Raw genomic sequence first — 21,574 nt, 5'->3', positions numbered from 1 at the left:
GGGCAAGTGCTGGGAGGACTGATGGGAACCTGAAGGCTGCCCAGCACTGACCTGGGGAAAGGGCATGCAGAGGCCTGGGGCACCGGGTCTGAGCTGACCACAGCTCTCCCCAGACCAACCCCTTTAGCGGCCTGCTCAGCTTAGCTGTCCCCGCCCTACCCCCACAGCCACCCCCTCCTCCCTCCCTCCCCACTGCCTTCCCAGCACTCCTGCTGCAAACGGCCCACTACAGTGCCAGGCCCCTGCTGGAGCTGGAGAGAGTCAGAACCAGTGGGAGACACATAGGAGACTAATGGCAAGGAATTGGTTTTGGCGGTTATGGGGGCTGGGCAGGCAAGCACACAGTTGGGGGAGCAGGCTACTGGGTAGACCATGCTGGGACCCAGGGGCACCGTTCGCAGCTGCCATCCATGGCTGGAGCTTCTCCCCCATGAGGGAAGCTTCCCTTCTGTGCTTCAAGCCTTGCACTGACCGCATCGGGCCCACCCAGACCATCTGAGACCCTCTCCCTTACTTACAGTCCATGAACTATGGGTTCAATCCCATGTACAAAACCCCTCCCCGGCAACATCTGGATTGGTGTCTGAGTAACTGAGAACTTGCAAGGGAGGTGGAAAGGCCCTCCTATGGGCTGGCTGTGGCCAGGGACAGTAAACATGGGACCGCACAGTGACCTCGGGACCCCCAGGGCAGATGTCCTGGGAACAGGGGGGCGGGGCAGTCAGGGAGGTGCTGCAGGAGGTCAGTCTGTCTGTCTGCACTGGGCCTCAGAGGAAGGAACGGTGCTTCTGGTTGCAGGAACAGCCTGGGTGAAGGCCTGGGATGAGGGAAACAGGAAGCAGTTATGAAATTACAAATGGAATTTCCAAATACAGGAAGCCCCCTCCACACAGGGGTCAGCATCCACAGTCAGCAGGTAAGATAAAAATCAGTGCTACAGACTGAATGTCTGTGTCCCCCCGCCCTTCCAGCCACACAGGCCAAGATTCCTACGTTGAAACCTTGATCCTCAGTGTGGGGGGGTTAGGAGGTGGGGCTTTTGGAAGGAAATTAAACCCCAAGAGTAGGATCCTCAGGAGTGGGATTGGCACCCTTGAAAGAGGCAGGGGAGTGCTCCCTCCTGTCTCCACTGCTTGCCACGATAAGATTTGATGAGAAGCAGCCACTGGCAGGCCAGGAAGGGGACCCTCCCCAGAACCTGACCATGCCAGCACCCGGCCCTCAGTCGCCAGCCTCCAGAGCCGTGAGAGATAAATGTTTGCTGCGGAACCACCCACCCTGAGCAGACGAAGACAGTCTTAGTCAAGAGGTCAAAGTCACGGAGGCACTTGTCCTTGAAAATCCCATAAATTACCCAAAAAGTTCAATAATACAGAACAGACCTGCAGAGGGGACAGCACGTTCCATCGGGGCATCTGCTCACGGAGAAGGGGATGGGAGTCCCCAGCTACTGAAAGCTAACTTTCCTCTCCCCCAACTCTTGAAGCAGGGCAGGGATGAACCTGAGGAGGGCAGGGTGGCCCTGAGGAGGTGAAATGTCACACTGGGGGGTCTGCTGTGGGTTGGTGTGACAGCCAGGGAGGCAACACCAGGGTGGGAGGGAGGTCTGACTTGGATCGGAAACACCTGGGAGCCTTTACAATCCACAGACCTCCCCCCAAGCCCTATCTTCAGGGACGGCAGGGGGTCTCATCAGCATTGCCTGGAGACATTTGGAGTGTGGAGGCTGGGGGTTGCTGCTGGACACCCACACTGCCTGGGACAGCCCTGCATCTGCCAACAAGGAATCATCCAGTCCCTGACGCCAATATCGCCAAGGTTGGGAAACCGTGCTAGAATGAGGCCTGGGCTTCCAAAGCATGCCGCAGGCCATAGAGAGACACTGATTTCTGTTCTGGAAAGATCTCTCCGAGACCACTGTATGCAAAGTCTGGAGAATTTCCCCGCCTTGGTGGGAACCAGGGATTTCACTTCCAGCTCCTCAGCTCAGAAGCAAACCCCTGCGCCCCTGCGCTCGGCCCTCAGGGCTCAAGGCCTGGTGGTTGGGAGCCTCTTGCCTGGTCAAACCCGCAGAAGTGAGAGGGGGCGGTCAGGACCCTCTCCACGGTCAGTCTCCTGCCCTGCTCAGAGAGGCTAAGTGACTTGCCTGAGGTGGCGCAGCAGGTGTGAGGCAGAGCGGGGTCGGGTTGCCTGTGGCCCTGAGGAGGGTGAGACCTCAGACACCGAGGCGCTCACTGGCCAGCAAAGCCGGGAAGCCGGGGCCAGCCCACGTGGACAGGTGGGAGCGGGCAGCTACGCGGGAACGGGGAAGGTGACAGCGCTGAGAGAAGAGCAACGCACGGGCCACTGGGGGCGCAGAGAAGGGGGCGACACTTACAGGAGCAGGAGGGGCTGTGGGCTGAAGCCTGCAACAGCAGGAAGGCAAATAGGCCCGAGAAGCCCGTGTAGGAGCCTCGTGGGCGCCCCACCCCCACGCCGCAGGCGCCTGTGGGCGTGTCTTGCCCTGTCCCCGCCCCTCTCCAGCCAAAGCCCAGTTAGCAGCTCCGACTCCCCTGCAGTAAATTCCTCTGAATGATTCAGGGAGAGCGCAGGGAAAGGGCATCATTAGGGAACGTGATCAAAACAGACATGACGGACAATGACCCTGAGCTGGACCCCGACCGTGAGGAGGCTCCTCACCCCGCCTCCCCATACCCCACCCCACCCTGTCCTTGGAATATGGGTTCCATGTGACCTTCCTGCCCCCAGAGACTGCCCCAAGGCCGCAGCTCTGAGCTACAATGTGCTGTTGAGAGCCCATGCTAGGTGTCCCTGACCGAGCCCAGTTAGGGCTCCTGATTAACTTTTAGGGTTTGGAGGGTGGGTGTGGCTGGGGTTCGGCTCCCACCGCTCCCCAGCGTGGATGGGCAGAGGGGAGCCAGCAGGATCTGATTCAGCACCCACCCAGGGCCAGGAACGAGGATGTCCTCCCTGCAGGCAGATGAGGAAGCTGCGCGTCAGAGTGGTGACATTCCTGGCCACAAGGGAGCATATTTATTGGAATCCCAGTGCGGTTCTTAGAACACTCGCTGGCTAACTCAGGTGAGCCCTAGACCTGCTGAAAGTCGATGTCTTTGTTGGGCTGCTGCAACAGAAATGCCAGAGATTGAGTGGCTCAATTTACAAACATTTATTTCTCCCAGTTCTGGGGCTGGAAGTCCGAGATCAAGGGGCTGGCCAGTTCGATGCCTGGTAAGAGCCCTCTTCCTGGTTCATAGACTGTCTTATCGCTATGTCCTCCCATGACAGGAGTGAGGGCACCTGCTGGGACCTCTCTCAAAGGCACTAATCCCGTTCGTGAGGGGATAGCACCTCTCAAAGACCCCACTTCCAATGACCATCACGTTGGGGGTCTGGTTTCAACACGTGGATTTTGGGGAGACACAAACATTCGGCTTACGGCACTTAGATTCTGTGGAAATATTGGCAGCGTCCAGGCAGGACCTCAGATATGGGTGGTGCACTTGGTTGAGCAGCTGACCCTTGATTTCAGCCCAGGTCGTGATACTGGTGAGATGGAGCCCTGTGTGGTCTCCGCCCTCAGCGGGAGTCTGCTTCTCTCTCCCTCTCCCTCTGCCCCTCCCCTTGCTCGCACACTGTCTCTAAAATAAATAAATCAATAAATAAAACTTAAAAACAACAACAACAAAAAGGAAACGTTCGACATGGAAGTCACACACACTCAGACAATGGACATTTTTCCTGTGTCAGTAACAATTACACTGCAATTACAATTACATTTCCTGGGTCAGTAACAATTATAATTATACAATGTATAGTTAAGACTAAGAATGTCAGTTAAAATTGGAAGTGGCCTTGGGGCTCATTATCTGGTCCAACATCTCCATTTTCCAGATGAGGAAACTGAGGCCCACGAGGGGAAGAGTTTTGCCAAAGGCACACAGGAAGTCAGTACCTTTAGTCGAAGAAGAAGCCAGGTCCCCCCCTTCTCCCAAGGGTGCTCCTTCTACTGTCACCCACCTACTCCCACTGAACTCGTGGTATGTCCCCTTCTGGCAGCTGGGACACCCACCCTCCGCCCCACACAGGCACCACCTACAGCTCCTCCATGGTCATGGCCTGCAGAGGTGGTGAAGAAAGTCTAGGAAAATAATCTCTCTCCCTGCCCCCAAAAAAGACCCAGAAAGTGTGAATGTGGCAGCAAGTGAAGGAAATGGAACCGGGTTGACCTTTCAGGGGAAACAGTGGTGTTTGCAATGCACTTGGTGAGACCGTGAACTTGGGGCTCTGGCTGCCTCCCAAAGGGGTGGGGATGCCGGCCTGATCATCACCTGCCCAGGTCCAGACATGGCCTTGAGCAGACACGAGGCTGGCAGGTGATCAACAGACACCCGTTTATAAAAGGAAACTCCCAGCCTTTTAGAGGGGATGCAGCCATTTCCAGGGAAGGCAGGTGAGCATCTGGGAGGCCATCTGGGGCGGGTGTACAGGACCCAAGGGCTGACTACACTTTCAAGCCTCAGGAAGGCTTAAAAGTTTGCAGCTGGCGGGAAGGAGAAGCTAACACCCATGCAGCCAGAAACTGCTAGGCGCTTTGAATTTAGCATATTACATCCCACGGGATCCTCTGGGACAGAGATTTCCCTCTGTTTTCGAGGTGAGGAAGCAGAGGCTCAGAGGGGCCAACTGGCTGGCTCAGGTATGGGAACTGAGACATCCATGCGGAGGCTCACAGACGGGAGATGAATCCCCAGCAACGCAGCAGGGGCTAGAGGACGGGAGGGGTGGAGGCCTGAGTGCAGGGTCAGGGTTTACTCAAGGCTGGGACTCCCAGGTGCCCCCCCCCCGACAGGAGAGACCGATCTGGAAGTCCAGGCCTGCAGTGAAGACCAGGTGTCAGTGACATTTAGCAAGCACCCCGCTGATGGTTGCGGTCCCACGAGGCTGGGCAGCAGCACATGGGAGCAGGGAGGAGGAAGCAGGTTGCCGACGTGGCTTGAGGCACAGCTGGGCATGGGGAGGCTGCAGGTTGGGGCGGAGAAGGGGCCATCTTGGGGGGCTCAGTGAGGAGCTACCGCAGCTACGGATGGAGGGCCCCACAGTCAGGTAAAGGCTCAGGGCTGTGGGCCTCGGACTCCGGGGGCTTCCCGGGTCTCTGCTCCTGAGCTCACTCATAATTTGAGGTGTTCTGGGTTTCCGTTGTTTTTTTTGGAATGTCCCCCATTTTTGCTAAGGGAGGCAGCATGGACAGTGGACTGAACGCAGGACGTGGGGGCTCAGAAGGTGTGGGTGCAAGTGTAGACCCCCCCCCATTTACGTTCGTAAAACCCGAGCAAAGTGGATGTGGTCCTCCCGGCCCTACACAACTCAAGGGATGCTTAGTAATGAAGCCAGGGGACCTACCCGAAGGCACCGGTGACTGGTTGACGAGCTGTAGACACGGGTGCGAGCTGTGGCGCTGGTGGAGTTCGGCCAGGCGGGAAGGCCAGGGCTGCGGGTGGAGGGGGATATAAGGGGTGCCCAAAAGTGGGAAATGCTCAGGGGCTGCAGCCACCTGTCCTGATTTGGAGGCCAGCTCTGGTCTTTATTAACGGTGGAATCGGGCAAGCTAGTTCTAGCTGCCGGAAGTGAAATGGAGATTGGGTTTATCAAACCATAAATGCTTGCTGGTAAGTGGGAGCCCAGGGCAGGTGGTCAGCCGGGCCACACCCGCCCCCACCTGTGCCTGCAGCCCTGCCCTCATCCCCCAGGCCCCAGCACCGACTTCAGTGTATTACAGTGAGAGAGAGAGAGAGTGTGTGTGTGTGTGTGTGTGTGTGAGCTGTTCGGCGTGCACTATTTCACTTATAGAGATGGCATTCTGACATCTCCTTCTGTTTCTGACTTTTATTTCCTACCCAGCCCTGTTTCAGATGCGTACCCACCGCTCTCTACAGACATGTAGCCTTTTGCCTTTATCTTGTACAATGACGCATTCACCCACGTGTTACTAATGACCTCTCCTGGCCATGAAGATTTACTTTTCAGCTGGAGGAACTGGAACCCAGGAATGGAGATCTGCTCGGGAACGTTTGCCTCCTCCTTGGATGACCTATGTGTGTGCCCATGTGCTCCATGGACAGGATGTCTGAGATTGCAGGCTCCAGGACCCCAGCTCCAACTCCCTCTGGCAAGCGGAAGGCAGCCCAGCCCAGAGCCCAGCTGCCCTCGGAAGCCTGCTCATCGGTGGTAAAAGCCAGGAGCAGCAGGCAGTGATATCCCCTGTCTCCAGGACCCCAGGGGTACCGTGGCGGAACCCAGAGGAGGCCTCCCTGCCTCCCCAGACCCTGGAGACTGAGCACCCAAGCAGGGAGGACCACTTCTTCCAGGGACAGCCAACCACCTTGGGAGTAAGTGGACCACTCCGTCCCCACAGACCCTCCTCCCTCCAAGGTAGACCTGAAACAGCCACCACCAATCCCAGCAGCTACCGAGTGGGCAGGATTTATAGGGCCAAAGGCATTTCCCAGTAGGAAAGTTAAAACAGTGGGAAAACAAGACAGATCTGCAGAGCTGTCCCTGCATAGCCTCCAGCTCAGAAAAAAATGAAAGGCTAGGGCTGCCACTACATCCTGGAGGGTGACTCTTGAACCCAGAGTGAGCAGGGTGACCTCCTCCTCCGGCCACACTGGGGTAAGAAGTCCGCGTCCCTCTGTTTCCCCTTGACTTTCCTTTTCTGATGCCCGGCGCCTGCCTGTGGATCTCGCTACCACACCCGAGCGGGTCTTGGTCCGTGGTGGGCAAGCGTGAGTCGTGGCCAACTGTTGGGCATGGATGTCAGAGTAGCAGCTGAGCCAAACATTTGAATCCCAAATCATGTGGTCACCAGTGGGGGCTCCAAGCCTCTTTCCAAAGTGGAGGCTGACTTACGTTGTTGGCAATGGGCAGTGAAGGACAGAGAGAGCAGAGGGAGCCTGGGAGAAGCTACTCCTCTTGGGTGATACTCAGAAATGCAGCATGTCGGAAGGCAAGGTCACAGTGCTACTTTCAGGGTCAAAGAAGCCCATCGAGGGGGCCAGCGACAGCTTGCAACAGAGGACCACAAATGCGGGGCCATCAGCCGAAGCTGAGTCAACCCAGCATTCTGGAAGGCGAGGCTGAAACCAGCAGCCTGCTCACACAGATGCTGTATAGAGCAAGCAAGGAGCACAGACTTTCTGCTTGGGCTCACATGAGCTCGGAGGCCAGCTCAGCGACCTCAGGCAAGGGACTAACGCTGCTGAGCCTCACTTCCCGTCTGCATCACAGTGGCAAGGGTGCCCGCCTCCCGGGCTTCTGATATCTTCACGATGGGATACATAGAGTGCTTAGCACACTTGGAGCCTGGCACGTGGGAGGTGACCAGCCTGCTAACTGATGATATCTCATGAAGGAGGACCCGGCTGGATGCCCAAGATGGTCCTAACCCAAGGCTTCAAGAGTTCTGCAAAGCAGTGGTGCCCATTTGGGAGTGGTGGGCCCTGGGTCTTGCCTCTCACTGGCTTCGGTGATCTTGACAAGGCACTCCCTCTCTCCAGGGCCACGTCAGCAGGTGGAGGAGGTTTGTCTGAGATCCCTTTGGGCAGTGACACGTGGACAAGAATTTGCTCAGCTCCACCATTTGAGTTGCTCAGAGAGTCCTTGCTGGGACCCCCCGGGGCTTCAGCTCACCCCCACCCACGCCCCACAGGCCCTACAGATCCTTATTGGTTTGCTACATATCAACAGTGGGAGTATCCTGGCTGCTGCCCCAAATTTTGTGGAGTTTCCCTCTGGTACCTGCTGGTACCTGCTTGCCAGCGGAGTGCTGGTGAGTACCCCAGAGACCCTGCCTGGTGGTGGCCAGAGGCAGGCTTTCTGTGGAACCAGGCGGGGGGCTATGGGGGGACCTGGGAAACCTACATCCTCCCTGAGCCCTTAGGGAAGAGTTTGAGTCTGAAATGGGGGGGTGTGGGTGCAGGATGTAGATCGTCCTGAGCTCCAGGGGATGCTCTCATTACCCCCACTTCACACACCCGTACAGGGTGGGGTGCCCCAAGGCTGGGAGCTGGGCTGCACGCTGGTCAGCCAGCGGCTGCAGCTGCTTCCCTGCATGTGGGGCAGGGGAGGATGGGAGCTGTGGAGAAGGGCCCCTACCCCAGTAGGTTTAGCCCAGGGAAGAAGAAAGACACGGTTCCTGGGGTGGGGGGTGGGGGTCTCACATTTGGTGTATAGGTCAAGAAAGAGAACCCCTGCTGTGGAAACCACCTCCATGACTTCAAGTCAGACAGACATCTGCTGTCTAGACCCAGATCTACCACTTCCCAGCCCCATGACTTAGACAGAGACAAGGGAAGAAGCTGCCAGAGTCTCCTCATCTTCGTATTAGGAGGCTGGTCCTTCCTGAAAGTGTGGTTTCCGGACGGGGACGCTGCATCCCCAGGGAACCTGTTAGAAATGCAGCATCTCAGGGATGCCTGGATGGCTCAGTGGGTTAAAGCCTCTGCCTTGGGCTCAGGTCATGATCCCAGAGTCCTGGGATGGAGCCCCGCATCGGGCTCTCTGCTCAGCAGGGAGCCTGCTTCCTCCTCTCTCTCTGCCTGTCTCTCTGCCTATCTGTGATCTCTGCCTGTCAAATAAATAAATAAAATCTTTAAAAAAAAAAAAAAAAAAGAGAGAGAAATGCAGCGTCTCAGCCACACTCCAGATGGACCAAATCAGTCTGCCTTTTAGCAAGCACCTAAGCTACTTGTGTGCTCCGATCGCTTAAGAAGTAGTGGACAAGGTACCTAGGAGTCGTTAGTGGTCACCTTCTAGAATTCTGTCCTATAAGCTCTGCAGAGCCCAGCAGGAGACCGCGTGCCCTTCTCTGTTACCGTAACCATGTCCCTCCCTGTTCATTGGCCACCTTGTGATGAGCCATAGCTGTCCACATTCAGGGTAAGTCCTTCGCAGATGGCAAACTCCCCAGGGAACCTGCCAGCACCAGGGTTTTACAGAGAGATGGAGCCACCCCAGGTTCTGGAGGGCCACGAGTCCTCCTGCCCTCTCTCTAGTTCTTCATTACAGGAGTAGCCACCCTGATGGCCGCGGCCAGCTGCACGATTCCCAGGGTGAGTTTCTCAGCCCCTGTCTCTACCTCCAGGCACAACTCATCCTGGAAAACCTCGAAAGCAGGCGGATGCTCGCGGGAGCCTTTGTACGAGGTGGTGGGGAGGGGGGCTGTCAAAGCTGCCTGCTTTCTGTGAGGACCTGATCACCCACCAGTACCTGTCGGGGAAACGTGCCAGTCCCCCATGCCAGCCACCACGTTGTCCCTGCCGGGACAGGGGGAATGCAGACCCATCTGTCCAGGGCTTTGCAGGAGATCTGTTCCCTGAGTAGCCCCAGAGCCATGATTTTGAATCTAGGGCACTGGGATGGGGCACCCATTCCTAGAGCTGCTGGAATGGAATAGTACAGGCTGGAGGGCTTAAAACACAACAGAAATTCATAACCTGCCAAATCCAGTGATCAGACACCCCAAATCTAGGTGGTGGCAGGCTCACATTCTCTCTGAGGCTCTGGGAGAGAATCCTTCCTTGCATCTCCTAAGTTCCTGGGGTGCCTGGCACTCCCTGACATTCCTTGGCTTGTGACAGCTGTACTTCCCCTCTGCCTCCTTCTCAGGGGCAGGAGACCAGACACCAGACCCGGGGTCTCCTCCTTGCCCATGAAGACACTAGTTGTATTGGACTAAGGGCTCACCTTCAAAGCATATGACCTCATTTTAACCTAATTACATCCGCAAAGACCCTATTTCCAGATGGGTCCCCACCACATCCATAGGAATTCGACCTGTCTTTTTGGAAGGCACAAACCCACAATCGATGGCAGGTAGCTTTTAGAGTGATGCCAGCCGTGGTGGATTACGAGGATGAATTAGTGTCGTCTGCCATGGCACAGGACAGAGGGGCCATACATGGGCCGTGGGTACTAAAGGGGTCCTCTGGCTGCTAAGGCTGGCCTAGCCTCTAGGGCCACCAATAGCTCCTGGTGTCCGTGTCCCATGGGGTTCCATAGTCGGAGCAGAGATGTCTTTCTCACCTCTAGTGATCTGTCCTAGTCCCCCGGGGCAGGTCAACAGTTCTCCCCAGATCAAAAGCCCATGAAGGAAGCCTGCGATGTATGGCACGTGAGGCCGGTCCCCTCCCCTGCGGACCGGATGGTGACTGCTGCTCTGATCTCCTGGGCAGGTGAAAGTCAGCACAGGGATGAACCTGGTCAGCTTGCTGGCTGTCAGCCTTGGGATATGCGCCTTTGTGGTGGAGCTGACTGCCGGCCGCATGTACACCCAGGTGAGAGACTCCGCCCCAAAAGGTAGAGGCAGAGAACAGGCACCTGCCCTTTTGTGCCCCACTGCATCCTGGAAACCACTCCCCAGAGATGTCTTATCGCTTCCCACTTACCGAAGCCGGAACCGGGAAATAGGATTAATTGCTTTATCCGGTCATATACCTGCAGAGCCTGTGAGGCAGAACTCCCACCCAGATCTGTCCGCTCCAGGCTTTACCCAGGTAACTGGGCTTCACCAGTGAGTATCGCCTTCTCCTGATTGGGGTCCAGGGCTGATCTGCAGGACAACCCACAAATGCATTGTACAGTCACCACCATGAACCCCCATGTGGCAAGCACAGAGGGTGGAAACCCTGGGTGGAGTCCCATCTGTTTATGTCCTAGGAAAGGACCAGGAAGGACCAGGCCACTCTTCACAGTGGGGTCCAACATACGACCTGGGCACAGGAGGACAGAAACACACAGTCCACTGCTGCCCTATCCTGACCTTACCCCCGCCGTAAGACTCCTCCCTTCCTGCCCTCAAATGTACCGAATCTTCACATGGCCCCATCCTTGCCTTCCTTGCCAGGAGAGTACAAGTTTTTCCTACAACCCCCTGCCCCAGGCCCTTGTGCCTTGTTTCTACCTTCCCCTCTCTCCTCCATCCTTCCCATCTTCTTAAGTTCCGAGATCCCGCAGCTCTGTCTGACTGGCTCCTCCCTCTCTCCCCTTTCATAGCCAAGATTCTCCCACTGTCTACACCTCCTCACCTCCCATCATCTCCCCAGCTCTGGTGTGGAGGTCACCAGCGATCTAATGCCAGATACACTGGGGACACTCTTCTCTGTATTTGCTTACTTGACCTCTCTATACGTTTTGCTGCAGGAAGTCTGTGTGGCTGAGCACATGGGGTCTGGAAACAGACAGCTTTAACTGACCAGCTGTGTGACTTTGGCTTTCGTTCTCTTTCTTTTTCTTTTTCTTTCTCTTTCTCCTTCTTTCTTTTTCTCTCCTTCTTTCTTTTTCTCTTTATTTCTCTTCCCTTCTTTCTTTCCTTTTTTTTTTTAACTTTTTGATCCCTTTACATTTTTTCTTTCAAATTAATATTTAAATTCTACTTAGTTAACGTATAGTGTCATCTCAGCTTCTGGAGTAGAATTTAGTGACTCGTCACTCACATACAATACCTGATGCTTGTAATAACGAGTGTGTGGTTCTGTTTTTCTGAACCTTCTCTTTCGTCCTAAGATGAAAGTAGCAGCTAATAATGCACCGACCCAAGAAAGTGATTGGGATTTAAATGAACACATAGGTGCTCAGTGGATGGCTGATGACTGGCCCTTCCTCGGAAGCTTCTCTTCCTGCACCCATCCCCATACCCAGCTTCAGCCCAGTACCTAGTGTGTTTTCCTGGTCAGATCTGCTGCCTGACTCCCAGAGGTACAGACTGAGGGTCTTCCCGCTACTGGTTTCCCAGCTGCCCCAGAAGAGTCTCTTGGTGCTGCTGCTGCTTTCCTCTGTCCTGGAGCTGGACATCACTTCCTTGACCACCTTCCTGGGCTTCCAAGCCACCTTCGATTACATGTGGCCAGAGAGATCTCCACAAGACAGGACCGGAGCACCCTCACCCTGTCCCCAGTGCCTGGATGGGGTAAGCAAAGGGAGAAGGACACACAAGCATTGGGGTTGGGGGGAGGGAACAGAATCCTCTCTCAGTGTGCAGTGGCCAGATGAGCCCCACTGACTCTATATGGGGTTGGGGAGGCTCCTGTGCAGTGGCCAGGGTGAACACCTTGGGATCTACACTGGGGGTCTCTGTACAAGGCCAGGGTGAGCCCCACTGGTCTACACTGGGGGGCTCTGTGCAAGGCCAGGGCGAGCCCCTCTGGTTGGCACTGGAGGGGGTACTCTGCGCAGTGGCCGAGCCCCTCTGGATATACACTGGGAGGCTCTGCACAAGACCAGGGTGAGCCTCACTTGTCTTCACTGGGGGTTGCTCCTGTGCAGTGGCTGTCAGGAACCCCACTGGTCTACACTAGGGTGCTCTGTGCAATGGCCAGGGTGAGCACTACTGGTTTACACTGGGGAGCTCTGCGCAAGGCCAGGGTGAGCCCCTCTATATCTATGCTGGGGGGTGCTCTGGGGATTCCTCCAGAGTGATGCCTCAGGGCCCTAGATGCCTTCTGAAAAGGAGTCTGTGCCGTAGAGGATGGCTCCAACAGCTCAGCACCCCAGCCCTCATGACCGGCCTCCAGGGGGCAGGAAAGGGATTGTGATGCCCGTGCCACAGAGGAGAGGGAGATTCAGAGAGTCTGAGGTCCCAGCCAGCTCTAGAATCCAGATATGCCTGCTGGGCAACCTTCTTTCCAGGGGCTGCCATGGCTAGGAGCAGAACTCTGCCCAAGCCCATGGTTGGGGCCCAGCAACTGTGGCCTGGCCTGCAGCGGGGGAGGCCTGGGTCAAAGGGGAGTGCACTTGGAAGGATCTGAAAGGATCATGGGATCACAGGGGCTTCAGGGCAAACTGGAGGCGATTAGTCTAGCTCTTCCTTCCTCTCCCGACTCCAGTACCTGGACTCAGCTGAGGACATGCCCGTGGCGTTAGCAGCCCCTCCTGAAAGCCCAGCCCAGCAGGTGCAGCAGCCCCCAGCCATTGCCTGAGCCCAGAGCCCCTGCTGTTCCTGGGAGCTGAGCTCAGCATGGCCCGCAAGGACTCTTCAGCGGCACCAGGTCTCTCCGAGGCTCCACTGTCTCTCCATTCCTGTCTCTGCGGGGTGGGGCTTCCCAGCACCACAAATCACTCCCCCAGTTACACATGCACACACACACACACACACACACACACACACACACACACACACACCCCGCGCACACACAGGCATGGAGACAGGTCTGCCCTTGGTATCTTGGAAACATCCCCCAACCTTGCTGCTTTGTTACCAATAAAAGGTTGACATTCAGCTGGAGTCACATCTGCCTGGATGTAGTGACTGACATTTCATCTCTGGGGACCCTGGACATCGTGTCCACAGGCACAGATAGACAAGCAGGCACGATTATCTGCCCATTCCTCACTTCACCCGATTTTGTTTCTCTGGTCCCTGCTGCTAAATGAAAATCCATTAAATAAAAATATTTTTGTGAACATGAGTGGAAAATGCAGGATACATTCCATCCATCCCCACCCAAGGACACCAGGCAAGTTTCAGAAAAATGCCCCGTTAAGACAACCTATAGGTAGCAAGTCCTGAATGTAAATACACTTGTTAAAAAAAAAAAAAAAAGTGTAATTGTTGCATAATACCTCCCAAAGAAGGAAAGAGTTTCAGATGGATGGTGAGTGGAGGAGAGAAGTCCCTCCTGAGATTTCTTCTTCAATATCTTTACTGATTTCATGTGATTAGGGAAGCTTGGTGAGTCTAAAACCTGACAGGGTAGGGCCAGTGGGCTGGAGACTTAGGAGGAGTTGTGGTTCTGGTCCAATCTGCCAGCAGATTGCCTCTCGCTGGAGGAAAGTCAGTCTTTGTTCTGTTCAGGCCTTCAACTGATTGGATGAGGCCCACCCACATTATGGAGAGCAATCTCTTGATTAAGTGTTAACCTCTTCCCCAAAAACCCCTCCAAAGAAACATCCAGAAAAATGTTTGACCAACTATCTGGGCACCATGGCTCAGCCAAGTTGACACATTAAATTAATCATCATAATACCCACTTACCCCAGGCAAGGCATCCTACTTCCTATGGTACCATATCCCACTCTCCACAGAAGAAGCCAGTAGAAGTCTCAGGAGGGATAATCTGTGTTCTCTGGCTGACTGCTTGAGAAGAATCCCTGTGGAGCAAATTCTCATGGACAAAACGTATGAGCGCCCACTCTGTGCCAGACCCCCATGCAGGGGCTCCGGAGACAGGGAGCCAGGCAGGGTAGTCTCCTCCAACAGAGCGTGGCATCTAGCTGAGACCACCAGGAACTCAGCCACTCCCAGCACTCGGGGGATTCCAGCATGGAATAGGAGCACAGAGGAAGGGACATTGAAGCTGGCTTCTAGGAAAGGACTAGAAGCCCCCCAGGCAAAGGGAAATGGGGGAGAAGGAGAGAAGGAGAAGAAACACATTCTGAGGGCTTGCTGGAGATCACATAGTCAAAGCAGAGGACAACATGGGGAAACTTTTGCCCTAAATACTCCCACCCCAAATCCTTCCATAGAACAGAGCCCAAGTTTGTTCAGCTCACCTGGTTTGCATCTGAAAACAGTGTGAGGAAAAGAGCATGTGTCTGATGTCAGGGATTCTGATGGACCCAGTGATGTCATCCATAAGGTTAGCAGTATCCTGCCCCAGCAATGATGGGGTGCCAGGCTCCATCCCTGGTCTCTACCCACGCAGCTCAGTCCTTCCTCCCAACACACGGCGACACAGGAGCCAATCTGGACCCCATTTCACACTGGAGGAAACCAAGTCTTGGGGAGTCACACAGCCTGGGAGCACAGAGCTGAAACCGTTGGACCCCACAGCCAGCTACATTAAGGTTCAGTGTATCTCTGATTCCAAATGACCCAAACCTGGTGGCGAGCAGGCATGAACCAGGTGCCTCACCCTGGCAGAGAAAGTACCGTTGGTCTGTTGATAGACATTCAGAAGAGCACTGCTTCCTGGTGCCCACCTCTGTCACGTGACGGTAGGTCACACAATGTGCACCCCAATACCTGGGAGGTGCCAAGGTAGAGGGATCACGTGTCCTTGGGACATGTCTAGCTTACACCTGTCTTCCTGGTGTCCTACAGAGACAAAGGCGCTCATTTGGATGATAAGTTATCAGCTCACAGTAGCTCATGGGGAACTTGCTCTTGATGTTCAGAAAGCCCCAAGGACACGGGGCAAGAGGCCACCAGGAGGTGGCATGCCTCCAGCACTGAGCTTGGGCGGCCACAGAGGTTGTTGGTCCCAGTGGATCAGCACGGCTCAAGGCTGCACTCCAAAAGATACTTATTTGCAGAAAGGAACAGAATTGGTCAAAGAAGGAACAGCCAGCCAAAGAAGGAACAAACCACAGGACAGAGACCCCTGGTGCCTTCCTGGGCTCTCCCAGGACACGCCCTGGGACCCACTTCTCCAGGTGTGCTCGCCTTGACCACAGCACTAATCATGGCCTCTGGGGGGTTCTAAACTTATCCCCCAGGTTTTATTAGGCTTACCAACAGGACAATGTGACCTGGCTGAGACTGTCCTTTCTGCGGTGTGGACCAGAAACCCTTGGCGTGCTTCAAATTAATAATCATCCAGTATTTGTTTAATGCTAACCTAGGATGGGAAGAAATTGTTTTCCTATAAATAAAAATGGAGTCGTATTTCATGCAGCAAACAGAAGTCTAGTTTCTTCGGAATGGTCTTTCCTCTCCCCATTCTCCTCTCGGGCATGTAATTCAGAACCAGCGAGCCTCACTCAGTCGCCAACAGCAGAGTGACTTGGTGGGGGAGCAAACAAGTCTCTCTCGAAAGAGAGTTATCCCCGTGTTCAGGCGGTCATGGTTTACTCTCATATTTTCTTCTCTCTGTAGGTTCTTTTGCAACCAAACGACTGTTTAGGAAACATTTAAAGGCTTGCAGCTGTGATCTTAGTACACAGCCCTTTGCTTTACATTAGTTGGTTTCGGAACCTTGGCTGACCAGCAATGCCCACTCCAGGGATGGCCAGACGGGCCAGTGGACACAGCAACTTGCAATGCACATCACAAAATTACCTGCCAGCACCTCCCCCAGGACATGTGCCAGTGCTAGGGAGGAGAAGGTTTTCTTTCTATTTAAGGATATTACCTACGTAAGTACTTACTCAACTGTTTAAGAGTATTTTAACAAAAGAGACACTAATTTCCTTTCCACCAGCTCTGTGAGAATCTGCAGGTGGAAACCTGAGTTAACAGGCAGATTTCTGATAATCCCTATGGGGTTTCAGCGTTCCTCTGAGTGCCTGGGAAAGCTGCCCGCCTAGACCTGCCTCCTCCAAGAAGTCCTCCTTGATATTCCCTCGTCCTCAGGAAACTCAGCTGCTGAAACCCAATCGGTTTTACGCCTGGACCTCACTTGCCTCCCTGAGCTGGCTACCTCAGAGGCTTCAGCTGGACTCAGCATGGCACTCAATGCTGTCTAGAGGACATTGTCCCCATCTTACACTTTTTTGTGGACCCATGACACCCAGAACTGCCAGGCAGAAGTTTGCTTGAATCAACTGTTATTTGATGACCGAATCTATATCCCCTTAGAGAATGTCTAGAAACATCTTGAACGAACTCCTTATTATACACCTAAAGACCCCCTACCACTCATATACATTTAACGATTTTTTTTAATTTCGAGAAAATGTTGGGACTCTTACCTATTCTTAACTATTAATTCTTGATGCTGTTAACCATTCTCTATCCTCCTCTCTTCTCTATTCTAGTCTCTACTATGATCCTCAAGAAATTCCCATTGCAGTGTCAGCTAGACATTGTCCAGAAAATAAAGTTACATTATCATAACAAATAGCCTGTGGAAAATTCACAAAATTCTCCTGAGGAATCATTATCAAAAACTGTGCCCACTTGATGTTTATTTTCGTTAACTCATTCATTCAATAATTATTTATTGGGCAACTACGAAGTACCACGTATTAGTCTGAACTCTGGGAATACAGTAATGAACACAACAGATCCCGTCCGGAGGGCATGAACATTCTAGTCAATGGGAAATCATAAACAAGGAAGCAAGTAAAATTTATTAATTTATTGTAACTAAAGAACAAGGAAGGGCTTGTCCATCCAATCTGCCTCCAATGAAGTCATGGGGCTAATGGGCTGCCATCCCCACCAATCACCAATCACATCTGCTCCAAGAGAGGATGCAGTAAAGGCCACGAGACTTTCCCACTTGAGACAGACACCTGAATGTAAGCCAACACCTTCCGTTCCAGTTATCACTGCTGCGTAACACAAAACCCCAACCCCCCGTGATGCAAAACATCTACCTTATGATGCTCACAGGTCCTGTGGTGCAGAACTTGGACAGAGCAAAGCAGGTAGAGTTGTCTCTGCTCCATGGTTTTGGGAACCCCTGCTGGGAAGATGCGAAGTTGAGGTGACCTGACAGGTGGGGGCTAGAAGCATCTGGAGGCATCTTGGCTCATGCCTGGAAGATGATGTGGTTGTCCTCTGGGACCTGAGCTGCTCTGTCAGCTGGAACACCTTCCTTGGGCTCTTCATGTGGTTTCTGCACACGACCACGTAGGCTTCCTCGCAAGACGGCAGTTGAGGTCCAAGAGGGAGTGTGCTATGAAAGCCAAGAGGAAGCTCATGACCGTCTTATCATCCAGTCTCAGAAGTCCCACAGCAACAGTTCTGCCATTCTCTTTTGGCCAAGGCAATCACGGAGGTCTTTCCAGGTTTGGATGCAGGAGAGATGTAGACCCCCCCTCCTCAAGGGAAGGGGTAGCAAGGTCGCATTGGAAGAAGACCACGTGGATAGCAGACCCTGTTGCAGGCAACTTTAGAAAATGTAACCTTCTACCCCTTTCTGGGTCTAATCTCAAAACAACAACAACAAAAAAGCCAGGTATCTAGATCTGCCCAGAGTCATCTTGCAGGTAGAGAGCTGAAACCACTCAGGCACAGAGCGATAATATCTGAGTATTGTGTAAGATTTTATTCTGAACGGAAAGTAAAAGAGCAGCAGAGTAACTCCTTATGGATCAGCTTCTGCTCTGTCTGGAAGGCACACGCTTCCTTAATGACCTGAAATTTCTGTCTTGGGGCTTATTCTTGGTGTAAGTCAAGTGGCAAAAACAGAGGCAGGGAGGTATGGGGGCAGAGTCCTGCCTTCAAATCCTCTCTCTGCCTTTTGCCAACTGCCCGTTCCTGGACAGTCCTTCTCTGAAAACCAGGGAGGGAGGAGCAACTTCCGCAGGGAGTTGCCGTGAGGATTAAATGAGATAATCCCAGCACACACTTGTCCCCGGTGCTTGGTAGCCACTCAGGACAGAAGCGCCACCATCTATCTGAACTTCCGGGGAAATTGCTATGGTTTTGCGTATCCACTGCAATAAGATATCTTCTTCTCATCAACATCGCCACGATTTTTATGTCCATAAAATTGACCCTAAATGCTACGCTTTTAAGATCGGTAAACAGATGAAGGGTCTTTTGGGGGAACACAGTGGCTCTTGGGTAGAGCAAGCCTTGGGATGTGAGACCCAGAAAAATCAGCCTGGCTGATCCGGGGCAGTAAGGGCCAGCTGCCCCATCTTGCCCATGGAGAGCTTGAGGTTCTTCTGGAAGTTGCATGAGAAGAACAGAGAAGCAAGACTGTTGACTCAGAGGAAACCTCCTCTCACCAAGCTGGCATTCAGCAAGCCAGCTCAGACCCTGTGGTGCCTGGCTAGAGTGTACCGAGGTACAACGAGCCGGGAGTTCCCATCCAGTGCAGAGCCCATCCTCAAACAGGGACTTTGTTGGTCCATGCTTCAGGAAAGCAGCCTCATAATTTGCAAGTTGGTCACCAAGGCAAAGTCTCAGGGGGTTGCTTGCCTTGGAGATGAGGCCGCCATCTTGGTTGGGGGAGGCATCCTTCACTGGAGCAGATATGGCACTGAGGAAGGGCCAGAGCCTAGGAAAAACAAACTTTAGGGGCATTGAGAGGAGAGGAATTAACAAACAGAGAGGAAAGGAGGGGAAGTGACTCACTGTGAAACTCCGCAGTTATGCAGGTCTTGGGAACTGAGAGTCGTGGGTGTGGGCATGGGAGTGTATGAGTATCTGTCAAGCTCTCCTTCCATACATAAGGATGAAGCCCCCCGCTGTTACCTACTGACACCAGGGCCTGTAGCTTTGCCCCCTAAGCCCAACCCCATAAAGTAGAGATGGCTCCCAGCCAGGGGACGGCAGCCCCATTCTGAGTAATGTCCTGAGTTCAGGTTCTGCCACTGCCATTCTGCAAGTCATGTGACCGCTCCCCAGTGCTATTTCCTCACCTGGGATACAGGGGAAATGATTTCTGCTCAGCCTTCCCCGAAGGAAAGTTTTGAGATTCAAGTGTTTAATATCTGTGCCCCCAAGATGGCGTACACACCCTTGGGCAGGGATCACAACTGCCCGTTCCCTGCTGTACTCCAAGCTCCGGCCACAGAGTAAACATTCCATAAAAATGTGGTGGGTAAATAAATGGTCGGGTGATGGTGAGCTTGGCCCTGCCCTTCCTGGGAAAGTGAAGCAGGAAAGCTCTTCCTGAACCACGGATTTCCCCCTGCACATTGCTGCTCTCAACACGTGGCCCAAGGACTAGCAGCAGCCCCTGGGAGCTTAGGGAAATGCAGACTCTCAGGCCAACCCCAGATATATCAAGTCATAATGTCTATGGTCAGGGCCCAGGACTGTCTTGCAACGCACCCTCCATAGGATTGAGATGCCCCCCAAAGTTTGAGAAACGTGGCTGTTGGACACCGTGGGCTATGAGCTGCTACCCCTTCTGCGGGGACGCTCCCACCTGCCACAGGGGTTCATTGCCCAACCACCCCCACAGCCCTTCCTTGACCTGCCTCGGGCAGGAGAACATGCTGCGGGGGCTGGCAGAGGGAGGCTTCACACCAAGGGTCCCAGGGGCCACTCCCTCCTCACCCCTACACCCCTTTGCTACGGTCTCTCCCCCTCCTCCTGAAGACCTGAAAGTCAGTGTGAGCTATGGAACCCAGAGAAGAGATGGAGCTCTGAGATAAGCACTCATGATAAGAACAGACGAGATAACGCTCACTGCTCACTCGCTCATCCTCTCACACATTCTCGGTAGGATCTGAGCACAGGTTCCTAGAAGCAGTAGTTCAAATGCAAAGAGGGAGGGGAGTAGGTTGAAGAAGGACAGCTGGCTCTCCAGCAGGTCAGAGTCAAATGCAACCAGGCCAAGTGACAAAGCCTGCACCCGCCCAGGAAAAAACAACCGCCCGTGTCCAGGATCTAGGGGATGGCAGCTGGATCTGGACTGAGGGTCTCAACTGATGGCTGGCCCTTGGGAAGAGGACAGGGACCTGGTCACACTGATAGGAATCGTGGACTAGGCAGGTGACAAAGGCCCTCAGCTCTCTGTGGGGCAGTCAGCCCTGGGTGCCTGAGGGAGTGCTGGACAGCACATTCTGGAAGGAATGTAGAGAACCGCTGCTGTCTTTCCCACAGGCTTACTGTCATGAGAAGGACAACGGGAGGAGCAGAAGATGTTCTCCTTGGATAAAACACAATTCTGGGGGAGCTATAGGAAAACAGTCTTCAAACACATAAGAGACCTCTGAGAGGAAGAGAGGGCTGCCTGGACGCGTGGGGCCCAGTGAAGGGCAGCCCAGCCAGAGGACACCTCTACCTCATCAGGACCCTGTCCTCACTCCTGCCACACCCCCCAACGTCCGTTGCCAGCTACCCACCTCACCCTTCCCCCGCCGCCCTGTCCTTCCACACCCTCAGCTCCCCCTGCTTCCAATCCTGGCTCGGTGAGTGGAGAGCAACAGTGTGGGTGTGACGTCAGGAAGCCCCAAATCCCAGTCCTGTCCTCGCACCCGGTGTCACCCTGCGCTGGATCACGACCTCTCCTAGACTCGGATTCCCCGGTCAGGAAAATGGGGATGTTCGCCTCTCACGCGGCACAGGTGATCATTCTCTAGCCCACACCCTGTGAGGTGGCGTCCCTTCCCCTGATCCCTCATTCAGCAAGTGGTGACAAGCCAGGAGAAGCTGCCGGTGATAGCCCTCTGCCCCTGAAACCCCAGGAGAGGGCGTGGCACTTAGTGACTGCCGGTTAGTGCCACTGGCGACCGCAGGACCCGTTCCCTGGCCATCTCCAGTCTCCATGCCCAGCAGAAGACAATACGGATACAGGCCCCTGACATCCGGAGACTGTCATCTCCCCTCACTGCAGCACCCTTGGCAGGATGGAGGGCCAATGCTCAGAGAAGAACACCTGATGCCTATCTTCGTGGGCTCGTGGTTTTCCTCAGTCAGCAGATCTCACATAAGCCGGGTGGTGCTGATTCGGCAGGCTCTGCCCGCTCTGTGTGGTACGCCGAAGCCCAGGTGGTCCGTGGGGCAATGTGGCACCCAGCTCCTCCCAGGGAGTGCACAGACCAGGATCCGTGTGAGGAACAGGGGAGCAAGGTGGCTAAGCATCCCAGCTTAGTAATCCTAGCACCTCAGTGTGTAGCTATGTGACTTTAGGTGAGCTCCTTAGCTTTTCTGTGCCTCGATTTCCTCAGC

The 21,574-nt window shown here is 54.2% G+C and overlaps 1 protein-coding gene across 5 annotated transcripts; it reads left to right on the top strand.

The window, feature by feature from the left end:
- Positions 1–2,901: 2,901 nt before the first annotated feature.
- LOC123948021 lies at positions 2,902–13,411 on the top strand. 5 transcript variants are annotated; one of them, XM_046014417.1, is made up of 6 exons: positions 2,902–3,081; positions 5,902–7,828; positions 10,233–10,334; positions 10,501–10,553; positions 11,792–11,965; positions 12,882–13,411. In XM_046014417.1, exons 2-6 carry the CDS (start codon positions 7,396–7,398, stop codon positions 12,972–12,974), a joined length of 855 nt encoding a protein of 284 aa, XP_045870373.1. In that variant the 5' UTR covers positions 2,902–3,081; positions 5,902–7,395; the 3' UTR covers positions 12,975–13,411. The 5 variants fall into 5 exon arrangements, 4 of the variants coding, with proteins under 4 accessions (XP_045870373.1, XP_045870377.1, XP_045870376.1 ...); XR_006819912.1 differs by lacking the exon at positions 2,902–3,081 and adding an exon at positions 4,335–4,453 and having other exon boundaries at positions 10,501–10,570; XM_046014418.1 differs by lacking the exon at positions 2,902–3,081 and adding an exon at positions 4,335–4,453.
- Positions 13,412–21,574: the final 8,163 nt, after the last annotated feature.

This window comes from Meles meles, chromosome 8 (genome assembly GCF_922984935.1).
Source record: "Meles meles chromosome 8, mMelMel3.1 paternal haplotype, whole genome shotgun sequence".
NCBI classification, from domain to species: Eukaryota; Metazoa; Chordata; class Mammalia; order Carnivora; family Mustelidae; genus Meles; species Meles meles.
This window is presented reverse-complemented; position numbering and strand designations above follow the sequence as displayed.

What these genes read in the sequence shown, in the direction of transcription:
- LOC123948021 (XM_046014417.1), top strand. Translation starts at nt 7,396, where the DNA reads ATGATATCTCATGAAGGAGGACCCGGCTGGATGCCCAAGATGGTCCTA. An exon ending in CCGGCCGCATGTACACCCAG is followed by an intron (nt 10,335 to 10,500) that starts GTGAGAGACTCC and finishes ATATACCTGCAG; the next exon opens with AGCCTGTGAGGCAGAACTCC. An exon ending in CCGCTCCAGGCTTTACCCAG is followed by an intron (nt 10,554 to 11,791) that starts GTAACTGGGCTT and finishes CTGGTTTCCCAG; the next exon opens with CTGCCCCAGAAGAGTCTCTT.